Consider the following 12056-nt stretch of genomic DNA (forward strand, 5'->3'; position numbering starts at 1 on the left):
AAAGTGTACCCTCCTCCTATCTCTGAAAAACTAAGGAACCTCCAATTCCACCAATAGGACTTGTATAATTTCATCAAAAAAAAACATGACTTGTATAACTGAATTAACAAATACCTACCCTTCTCCACACAAATTGTTCAGAAGACTGAAGTTCAAAACTTCAACTCAGTATCAACTAAACTAATTGTTCAGAATCTAGCTGAGGATGATCTCAGCACACTGAAGTCTTAGCAGCTTCCTCCAATAAATCCATAACAATAGAAGGGCATGTTTTTTTGAGGTGCTCATATCCTTGGCTTGCCATAACACCCTTAATTCTGTTACCAGAGTTGATGAACCGAATGCAGGCATCTTTAAGTTTGCAACAATAATGCCGGTCAGCTAGAGCTAAAGTGGCAGCAACATTCTCAACGTCAAGTCTCCTGCAAAGGATGCTCTCACATGTCAACCTCATCCTCTCCATGGTGTACCTATCTGCAGCCACAAGTAAATGTTCAACTATTTCGTCGTTGCCATCCCCATCAAGATCACCGCTGGCCGGCAGTGAGTCCGTGTAGATGAAAGGAAGCAACGCCTTGAAAACAGCAGGTTCCATGTCTTCGACGGTTATGCGGCGCCTATTCTTCTTCCCTACCGGTCCCCAAAGCTCCGCCTTGAGCACCGGTGACCTGATCGGAAGCACGGCCTTGTGCGCGCGGAAGACCTCCCCTTTCACCTCGAACGTCACATCTGCCCCCTCCCCCTCGAGCAACTTCCCAAGATGCTCCGACAAGTCCGATGGAGGCACCTGGATCTCACGCATCGTCTCGGGCTCCGACACCACCCGACTTTCCACAACAACATTGACATTGAACTCAATGGCGACGGAATCGGAGAGGGTTTTGCACTTTTGCTGTGTCGGTTCCCTTTCAACGGAAGACGACTCGAGAGGCGGAGAGGGTTCGGACGCGTACGCTGAGGGCCCCACACCCAGATGCCAGAGGATTCGTCCTGTCTCACTGATCGTGGGCCCATATGAGTAGACTTTCACAAGAGGGCACCGCTTTCTCTGCAGATACAGGGTGTGTTCGTTTCCTGAGGTCTAAAGTTTAGAGGGGTCACATCAAAAAGAATCTTATCATTTAGAAGTATTAAATAAAGTCTAATTATAAAACTAATTGCAGAACTCCAGGGCTAATTCGCGAGACGAATCTAATGAGGTATATTAGTTCATGATTAGCGGATGATTACTGTAGCACCACTGTGGCAAATTATGGATTAATTAGGCTCATTAAATTTGTCTCGCGAATTAGCACCCATCTGTGCAAAAAGTTTTGTAATTAGACTTTATTTAATACTTCTAAATGATAAGATTCTCTTTGATGTGATGGATCTAAAATTTAGAGGGTAGGAAACGAACAGGGCTATAGTAGAGTTTCTAGTATGTAGAATGTAGATGTAGGTTGGACCAGCACCAACCTGGAGAAAACCTGCGAGGGACTTCCTCAAGATAAATTCAGATGGGTCCTATTCAGCTACCACAGGCCAAGGAGGGTACGTAGGGGTTCGTAATCAGAGATGAAGGAGGTGATGTAATTCATGCTGCTGCTGGTAAGCTTGTTCGCCTGAGGGATGCTTTGCAAGCAGAAGTAATAGCATGTTCAGAGGGTGCTCGGGCTGCTGCGGAAAAAGGAATTTGCAAAGCGATCTTTGAAACCGATTCTCTCATTCTGAAACAAGCCATGGAGGATGATTCGTATCGGCTAGCTCCAGCCGGAGGGGCAATCTACGAGCTCAAGCAACCGATAGAGGGGAGCTTTTCGTCTTTTGAGTTTGTTTTTGCTCCTAGAATTTGTAACAAAGTAGCCCATGCTCTTGCTGCATTGGGGTGTTCGTGTTCTCATGAGTCTGTACTGTCATGGGACGATTGTGCTGAGCCTTTGAGTTAATGGAAAACCTCGCTCTTTTCCACGCAAAAAAAATAAAAAAATAATGTAGAGGCCGTTTGTGTTCAACAGACGTACGCACTGGCACAAGCTATAGAGATCCAATGGTTTGAAGAGTTCAACCCTATCAGAAGGCTAAGTATATCAGGTAAACGAACAATTTGGTTTTATTTGCTTATTATCAATATCGTGTCAACATCTTTATTTCCTACTAACACACTGAATCTGCAGATCTACTACTACCTACTAGTACAAAGGCGACTACACCAGATAGAAAACCCTTGTGCTCAGAGGGAAATGAAAAGTACAGACGAAAAGCTCAGATTGTGGCAAAACAAGATAAAGGAAATTACCAGCATACTAGTTGTTAAATATTATAAATTATTTGCTGAATTGGATGAAACGGATAACTACATTATGTTATACAAAAATCCAGTTTACACCCTCCACCTATCACAAAAGTCCGACTTTTAAACTTCAACTACAAAACCGAATAATGAGGATCATCCAACTATCGAAACCGGATAAATTTAACCATTTAGGTGGTTTCAATTTTATTTTCTACTTTCTTAAAAAAATAATAAAATCTGGTTAGATCCAAAAGGTCAAAACTAATTCATTCTAAATTAGAAAAAATATTTAAAAATAATAGATATAACTACAAGCAACAAAAATTAGGAATATCAAAAAAAGGATCTAAATAGCTGAGGAACAGTGACGAGTAGAGTGCCGATAGATAGGTTACATTTTCAAAAAAATGTTGTACCCATTTCGTATTTTCTTGATTTAAAATAAATTAGTTATGAATTTTTAGTTTAAAATTGAATATTTTAATTTTTACAAAATGAAAACAAACCACCCAATGAGCCAAATTTATTCAGTTTCGATAGTTGGATAGCTTTCATTATCCAGTTTTGCAGTTGAAGGTTGAAAATTGGACTTTTATGATATATAGTTTGAGATTGAAAAGTGGACTTTTCCCCTATACAAATTTAGGTCTACTAAATAGCAAATGAAGTTGAGTACAGAGCAATGACGTATAATCTAAATGAAGTCAAGTCAATGGCATTCGGAAGGTAGAATTGTCGAACAAAGTACACAAAGTAAAACAGTATGGCTGGTTTCCAAAATTCAATCTGCGAACAGTGCGGATCGGAGCGCTCCTAAACATAACCCGCCGCTCCTCCTGTGCCAGAGCAGATTCGTGGGTCAAACCGCTCCGTTGGAATAGCTGCCCCACCAGACCCGTGGGTAGCCAAGGGTCACCCCATTCGTGCATATACCGGCCAGCAAATTAATTGAGCATTGAGCACTTGAGCTAAATGATGATGCGCATCGCATGTACGTTGCAGGCTAGCTGCTGCTGAGCGACCACGTGTCAACAAAGTCAGACAACAAATAAAGGAGCTTTGCGATCATGTTTGTCCAATGACTAAACAAGCAGGCAACAAAATAGAAAAAAAAATAACTCTAGACATTGCTTTCACCATCTTCATACATGGGTTTGTATATTTAATGATTGAACATAGAAGATGAATAAAATAAAAAATATCCAAAAAGAGACTGTAACTGAATTACTGAAAAAGAGGTAGACAATACAAAATTCATAAAATTACTATCTTTGACATTCAATTTGGTCTGCATAAATTGCAGAATAAAGTACAGGGACAGCTGAAAAATCAGAAGATGTAACTTTTTTCACACACTTTAAACCTCTTTACAGATACATATTTAGGTTAATGATCCAATATATGTTTAGGCTTCATCAGAGACTAGCTTTCTCCATGCATTTGGTATCATCCAAATCACATCCTACTGGGAAAAATATGGCCACAATATTAGCTGTCTAAAGAAACATTGGACAATGCAGCAACATGAGAGACTAGGATGTTCAATCATTTTCAGTAAACATTTTTGTATCCTAAAATTAGCGGTTTGTATCATGAAAGCAAGGAACACAAAACAGAGACATCAACACAAACTTCAACGAAGATTACCTAGCTTATTGCAGTTTCATGTATTATCCTCACCCATTATCAAGTCATTGATTGACATACTGAACTCTATTTTTTTACCTTCTGCCCTGAACCAGTCCTGGGTGCAGATGAGTGCTTCTACTGTCTCAGGCAGTAAGCTGCTACGAAAATCGTTGATTATTTTTTTTGCTGGTGCTGAAAGCTGATTCAGAGGCCACAGAAGATGCTGGAATGGCCAACAGATCCCTTGCTGTACATGCAAGAGTGGGATACTTGGCTGCATTGCCCATCCACCACTTCATGATGGCAAATTCTCCAGAACGCGGAACTGGGTTCTCTTCCAAATATCTATCCAGTTCTGTTGTCATTTGTGACCGAAGATCATGGCTAATCTGCCGATCCCAAGCTACCCATGGATCAGTCTTCATGGAAGGCATTTCGTGATCGGTGGATCCCAAGTGGCCCATAGATGCTACATTTGACTCTTTTCCTTTAGAAGAATATGCTTGAAAAATCTCACAAACTAGTTTTTCCACCCTATCAAATCTTTGCTTGGCTTTCGTTCCAAATGATTCACTGAAAAGGAAGTCTATGAATTTGAGCTTATACCTTGGGTCAAAGACAACTGGTACACAGAGTAATACATATGACTTGTTCCAATATTTGTTGAATTTCTTCTTCATTGCCTTTAACACCATGGCGATTTCAGCAACTTCAATTGAGGACTCTTGCTCCAAAGCTAACTTGATCTTCCACATTTCATGGAAATAGAGATTTGAAGTAGAATATTGGCTGCTAGAAACAATGTCTGTTGCATCCTTAAAGACCTGCAGCAGCCTACAAAGGATCACAGCCTTCTCCCACTCATCCGAAGACGGTGCATATGTGTACTTTTGATCCTCACTTTTCAACTTCTCAAAGGCTACACTGAACTTCAGTGTTGTTTGAATCATCGACAGTGTTGAGTTCCATCTTGTAACAACATCAAGCCTTGCTTCTTTTTACATGTAATTCCTTCTTGTTCAATTATTTTCTTGAACATCTGTTTCCTAGATTGTGAGCCACGGATATACTTAACACTTTCACGAATGTTCACAACAACCGATTCCACAACTCGAAGTCCATCCTTGACAATGAGATTTATGACATGTCCAGCACACTGATGTTGAAGTAACTCTCCTTGTGCTGGTAGAAATTTCTTATCCACAAGATTGTGCCTCAACAAGCCAATCATTGTATTATTTGCTGCAGCATTATCAAGAGTTATCCCAAACAACTTATCTTCGATCGACCAATCTTGAATGCAGTTTTGGATATTGTTGAGAAGCTCAACTCCGGTGTGTGGTGTTTTAACATCAATGAACTAGATTATCCTTTTCCGCAACTTCCACTCAGCATAAATGAAGTGACAGGTTACAACAATGTAAACCAATATCTGATTGCTAGTCCACATATCCGTAGTTAAAGAGAAACTACAGTTTCCATTTTGCAATGTCTCCTTGAGTGCAACTTTCTTCTCATGAAATATTCTCATGCAGTCGTTCCTTGCTGTAGTCCTACATGGAACCTTGAACAGTGGATTTATACTTGACCAAAGCTTCTAAACCCATCATATTCTGCAACGAGGAGTGAAAACCCATGCAAGGATATCATTTGCATAAGCTCATTTCGTGATACATCTGGATCGTAACTCCAATCCTTCAAACGACTACCTCATGGAGACCTTAAGTCTTGCACAATCCTAAGATTTCTACTCCATTTCTTACATCTTCTCAAATAGGTCAGAAGAGAACTTGTCCCCGCACCTCGTTTGGCAGCCACTAGAGTATCACAATGTTTGCAGCTTCCTTTCACAACTACCCCATCTTCGATTACTGGTTCAAATTCTTTCCAACATTGGAATCTGAAATTTTTAGTTGCCCTTTCAATTGCTGCCCTGACAGATGGATCAATCCCCTCAGATTGGTGAAGGCTATTGTCAACCTCAATATCACACATATCAATATCTTCATTGAAACCTATCAACAAAAGGAGTAGATAATTGTTTTCAGGTCATCTATTGCAAGAAGAAAAAACACATACATTTGCATTGCAGGGCTATCACAATTCAAAGGATATGCTACAGCCACCAAATTTTATATAAGTGATTGCTTGTACTCACCAACAGATGTTGTAGGTAAAGTGACAGCCTCCGGGGACCCCGCACAGAAGCTTCGCTCTTGCTGACGATGGGATCCGAGACCGAGAGGCAGGGATGCTGACTCCATCGCGAAGCTCTTGATAGTGGGTCTCCGTTTTTGTGGACGGGGATGATAAGGTGTGGCTGTGTAGGCAGGAGCAGCCAGCAGCGAGAGGCGGCGTAGGTGTGGAGCGGTGCTGTCTCGAGGGGTGGCGCTGCCGTGAGGAAGGAGCAGAGTGCTGCCGGGTCGACCCTAGGGTCAATTGGGGTCAACCGGATCAGAACCCTACTGCGCCTCTTTTGTTTAGAGCCGAACTGCTTCGGCCCACAGGCTAAAACGAGGAGCGGGTCGACTTCACAAGCCCCTTACAGATTGATCCAAAATACATCCTTGCCTTCCAAAAGATCTATGCAAAGGACAAGGCAGCTTCAACTCAGAAGGCTAAGTATCACCTAAATTAACTATTCATCAGAAGCTAATTAACCTAAGATGAGCACTCTAGATTCTGCGAGACTTCGCAATTTTCTCCCACATATCCATAAAGACTGTAGGGCATGCTCTTTTTAGGTGCTGAAATCCCGAGCTTTCGACCACAGCATCCATTCTTTCTGAAGAGTTGATAAATCCAATGCAAGCATCTCTCAGCTTGATGCAGTTGTGCTGGTCAGCCAAAGCCAAAGTTTCCGCCACGGTCTCAACCTTGAGCCCCTTGCAAAGGATGCTCTCACACATCACCTTCATCCTTTCCATGGCATACCTGTCAGCAGCCACAAGTAGATGCTTAACCGTTTCTTCCTTCTCGTCTCCGTCGAGATCATCCATGGCGGGCAACGAATCCGTGTAGATGAACTGAAGCAACGCTTTGAAAATAGCAGGTTCCATATCTTCGATTGATATCGTCTGCCTGTTCCCCAACCGGCCCGTAGAGCTCCGCCTCGAAGACCGGCGACCGCAAGGCGAGCACAATCTTGTGGGCATGGACAACCTCCCCTCTGACCTTGAAAGTGGCATCGGTCCTCTTTGCTGCATCGAGCAACCTCCCAAGATCACGCGACAGGTCTGAGGGCGGCACCTGGATGCCACACGTTTTCTCGGATTGTGACGCTCGAGTCCCCGTGATCACGGTGACATCGCACTGGTGGATCACAAGGCGGTCGTCCCGAAGGTATGGGGACGCTTCCAGTTCGTCCGTCTTCTTGAAGCTTATAGTTCCCCAGCACAAATTGGCACAGTTGAACACAACGGCCAATTGGCGTCGAAAACCAACGACGACAGGGCGATGGCCGGATCGACCAACCAGAAACTGAAGAGCGCCGTCACCTCGGCGGTTTTGCTCAGGAGCTCGAGGTAGACGGAGACGTAGTGTTCGGATTCCTCTTCTCGTCCACCAGGGTAGAATCGGATGCGCCACTTGTGGCCGCCAACGGTGAAGGCAGCAGACTGGATGAACTTGCCGGCGCCGAGTTCCTTGTGGAGGCTGTAGCCATGGATCTCGAACACGTGCACGCACCGATCCGTCTCCGCCGTGCACCTCGACGTCGTCTTCTCCCTTGGTTCCGGTGACGACGCCATTGATTTTTGTTAGTGCCGGCGAATTCGCGATGGGTCTCGTAACGTAGCACGCGTATACCCCATGGAATCCCGTATCCAGTATTTGTATGGGATATGTATCCTAGATGTGTCGGGAGAAAAGAAAAAAGGGGAAAGAATCAGATGCTTGCGCCAATAATTATTGGTCTGTTTGGATACAAACTAGCAGCCCACGCTATAAAACATTTTTGGATGGGGTCTTTTATAGAATTAGCGGATTAATCTACAGTACTGTAAAAGTTGAAAGAACTGAAAATAATTCTTACCCAGATTAGATCTATTGTTCTCTTCAGAGGACCCACTTGACAGGCCGAGAGATTTGACGGGATGGGTGATACATAGTTTTGACGCTTCTAAAATATTTCTACCAGTAAAGTTAAATCTTTTTTCACCCAGCCCATTCAATGTACCCATTCTCTCCTTTCCGTAAGCTCCCGCCAATCAAGTTTCTACTTTTCTTATGTTGACGCCAATCAAGCATTCTTGGACGCCAATTATTTTCATCTTCCCTTTTGCATACATAAATCAATCATCGATTTTAGATCTCAAGTATCAATCACGTGCCGATATCATTCCATATATGTCGTAGCATGTGTTTCTTTCCATGTACATCATGGCAACAACGACAATCAATCATCATCTTGGACAGTCTATTTTTTCCTACATGGCTCCAACTATGCCTACAATCCTTCTACTTTTGATTTATTTTATTTATTTATCAATCATGGTACACTTTCGATTTACAATGACATACTTTCAATTACCAATTATCAATCATATTTGATACTTTCAATTACCAGTTATCAATCATATTTGCTAATCAGCATGGATTGATAACTGTCCGGATTATTTTTCTTATTTTATAGATGTATTACCGGGTCTGAAGATATATTTTATAGCTCCTCGACTAGAGATGTATAAAGAAGGTGAGGCTGATAGCGGAAGACATCTCGAACTTGCCGTCGTTACCTTGACTTTAACGTTCAACGACGCTCTTTCAACGTTGGAGGTATGGTTCTTCGACGTATCCAGGATGAAACCGGGCTGCACAAGCTCAATTCGTGATGGGAGGGGCCCCTCATCGTGCATAAGGTTACAGGACTAGGATCGTGACGCTTACAGCACCCTGATGGCCAGGAGGTTTCAAACTCCTGGAATATCGAGCATTCACGCTGTTTTCATTCTTAGCCAACCAAGACATCTTCCGTCGGCGCCTGGAGATCAAAACTTCCGGTACAAATCCGTTTACTGGTTTATGACCGGTATCTATGCATGTTTGCTGAAGGGGCCTTGCTCCCATACTTCCAGAAACAGATTACTAGTTTCCGACCAGTATGCTATGTTACTGAAGGAGCCTCGTTTCCAAACTTCCAGTGCAACTCCATTTATAAGTTTATGACTGGTATCCGTGCAAGTTTGCTGAAGAGGACTCGCTCCCATACTTCCAGTGACAGATTATAAGTTTTGGACTAGTATGCTATGTTACTGAAGGGATCTCGCTCCCAGGATAAGGCGTTTACTAGTTCCCGACTAGTTTTACGTGCGTTTGACTATGTCGACTACTCGTCTTTATTACAAATCTAGTCACAATCGACTCTGACTAGTCGGCGTCATCGACAGTTCAAAATCCAGCGGCAACTTGACCACCGACTATTAGGCATATACGACACGGCTCTTAGCGACCACGGTTTGATTTGAGCGGTAATTTCGGGCGCTCTTTTGGTGAAGTTATTCGTTCAACCATTTTTTCACGGAATTCATCCCGAAAAGAGCGGTTTTCGAATTCCTGAACCAATTTGCCCATCTTAACCATCAAATTTTCACTGTCATATATTGCATGCCATGATTCTTTGGATCCTTTATATAAATCCTTGAGAATTTGGATTTAAGGCTCGGGGGCTGCAGGGATACGTGTCATCAGCGACTTATTTTTCAAATCTTTTGGAAGATAAGGACAGAAGACTAACTTGACCCTCAGCCTGATTCTACGAGTCAACCTAAGACTCAACGGCCACTCCATATGGAGTGCGAGTTCAATCGCACCCCATATAAAAAAGACTTGACAACTACTTGGGGCATAAGCACCTCACGGCCTCGATGCAGCCAAGAAAGTACTCCGAAGACACCTTCAAGATGGAGTTCGGGAGAACTCGAAGATGCCTTTAGAAGTACTCAGACGTCTGCAGTACTCGACTATGAAGAGCTCGGGAGCTTGTCAGACCCAAACCAATAGGATTGTGCACATAGTGTACATATCCTAGGATAAGGGATGGGATATAGCCCACGCCCTACATCTATTGTACCTACTCGTAGCATAGTAGAACTACTCATACAGTAGTAAAACTAGTCGGACATAGTAGGAAACTACCTAAAAAGTACTCGGGTAGGACTCCTGAGCTTGTATCCGACTAGGACTTCCATGTAACACTATCACTCCAGATTATATAAGAGCGGACAAGGACCCCCTCCAAACAACAGATCACCCGATCACCAGCTAAGACAATACAAACCACACAGGATGTAGGATATTACACTCTCGGTGGCCCAAACCTGTTTAAACTTTTTGTTCCTTGCACCTTCGAGTTCCTGATCTCCGTGACACACTACCTGCAAACTAACCACCTCGGGGGTATCCCTCGGTGGGTGTGGCGGTAAAACACCGACAACAGCTGAGCCATGCGACTGCTAAAAGTGGTCGCCTCGTTTGGCAGTGACTAGTGAAACCCGTTAATTAGCCAAATAAATCACCTACGTGATTATCTATCAAATGCTACCAGTGACCCTCAGATTACTAGTTGCCGACTAGTTTCCTATGTTACTGAAGGGGCCTTACTCCCAAACTTCCAGTAACAATCCGTTTACTAGTTTTCGACTAGTATTACATGTAGTTTATTGAAGGGGCCTTGCTCCCGTACGACCTCGCATACGGTCTCGGCGGAAATCAATTTTTCCAACCAGAAGCAGCTTGAAGCACCCGTACCACCCGCCATGGATGTCAACCGTGCAATCGACAACTTGATCGACAACCTGGAACCCTACAAACTGAGTCTACCTCGGTCCGAGGTCCTGTACCACAAGTCAGAGGAGGATTTGGATCGTCTACCACAAGTCGGAGGAGAATTTCCATTGTCTACCACAAGTCGGAGGAGGATTTGGATCGCCTACCACGAGTCGGAGGAGGATTTGGATCGTCTACCATAAGTCGGATGAGGATTTGGATCGTCTAACACAAATCGGAGGAGGACTAGCCACCATCCATCGAAGGGCTCCCATCTCCGCTGACTACTCGGACTTCATCAACGATGCACTACAATTATCAAATGGTCACAAGGGCCTAAGGGCGCCTCCAACTTGGTCAGGCGGACCCGCGTATCGGAAGGGCATGGAGTCCTCCAAGCTACCCGGCTCAGCCCACCCTTCTGTGCATTCAATTTGGTTGGGCGGGCTCGGGCATCGGAAGGGCAAGAGTCCTCCAAGCTACCTGACCTCAGCCCACTTTTCCGCACCATCAACCTCGACAGCCTGTCGGGCATAGGACCGTTCCTCCGACAAAGAAGAGGGGTGGATCGCTAAAAGCTCCTCACCAGATCGCGCGGTCTTTTTGGTTTTCATTGAAGAAAACCCATTCACGGAGGTGGACACATCGGATCGTGTCCAACTCGATGACTATATCGCCTTCGCGAGGGCACTCGTGACTCGCCGATGACTACTTCGACTACAAAACTACTTGGGAGTGGGACTCACTCCATCGGTGACTAGTCAGAATTGATTTTGACTAGTTGGTTCTCGTCAACAAACCATCGCGGCTCCATCAACGAGTGATACGACTTCGTCGGCAATCACCCACGAATCAAGATCGACAACTATCCATGCTCATCTGGTGTCTACGCTCGAGGGCTTGGCACAAAAAGGCGGGTGCCCACGTGAAGGCTGACACCCGATTCATGGAGCTTTTAAGAAGATCTTTAGGGAACTTATTTAACAATTGTCTTGAGTTTTATCTCGAAACAAGGGGTTTTTTCTCAAAGAATTCGTTCAATCACTCGGTCAGAGAATCAATGAATGTACCCAAAATAGGGCTTGTCTGTCCGTCCATACTTCAGCGCCGTACGAACTATCTTGGCCTGCCCAAGGAAGTCCTTCGGGCTAGCCGAGTCATTTTCACACGATGACTACTTTTGTAACAATGCATGTGAAGGATTGCGTCGTCCCTTCCTTTGGGCTAACCGAGACATCTTCGCATGGCAACATACGACTTGTCTTGGCCCGCCTAAGGAACTGATCAAGATCAAGTGAAGAATTGTGGTGTCACTTCCTTTAGGCCAGCCGAGACATCTTCGCCTAGCAACATACAACTTGTCTTGGCCCGCCTAAGAAACTAATCA

General features: G+C 44.0%; 1 protein-coding gene and 1 pseudogene across 1 annotated transcript; both read right to left on the minus strand.

The window, feature by feature from the left end:
• Positions 1–211: 211 nt before the first annotated feature.
• LOC112898089 (BTB/POZ and MATH domain-containing protein 1-like) lies at positions 212–4854 on the minus strand. The gene is made up of 2 exons (XM_025966487.1): positions 4546–4854; positions 212–1048 (listed from the first exon to the last, which is right to left on the minus strand). Exons 1-2 carry the CDS (start codon positions 4852–4854, stop codon positions 212–214), a joined length of 1146 nt encoding a protein of 381 aa, XP_025822272.1.
• Positions 4855–6579: 1725 nt separating this feature from the next.
• On the minus strand, positions 6580–7653 carry LOC112898090 (annotated as a pseudogene).
• Between the last annotated feature and the right edge of the window lie 4403 nt (positions 7654–12056).

Source organism: Panicum hallii, chromosome 6 (assembly GCF_002211085.1).
Source record: "Panicum hallii strain FIL2 chromosome 6, PHallii_v3.1, whole genome shotgun sequence".
NCBI classification, from domain to species: domain Eukaryota; kingdom Viridiplantae; phylum Streptophyta; class Magnoliopsida; order Poales; family Poaceae; genus Panicum; species Panicum hallii.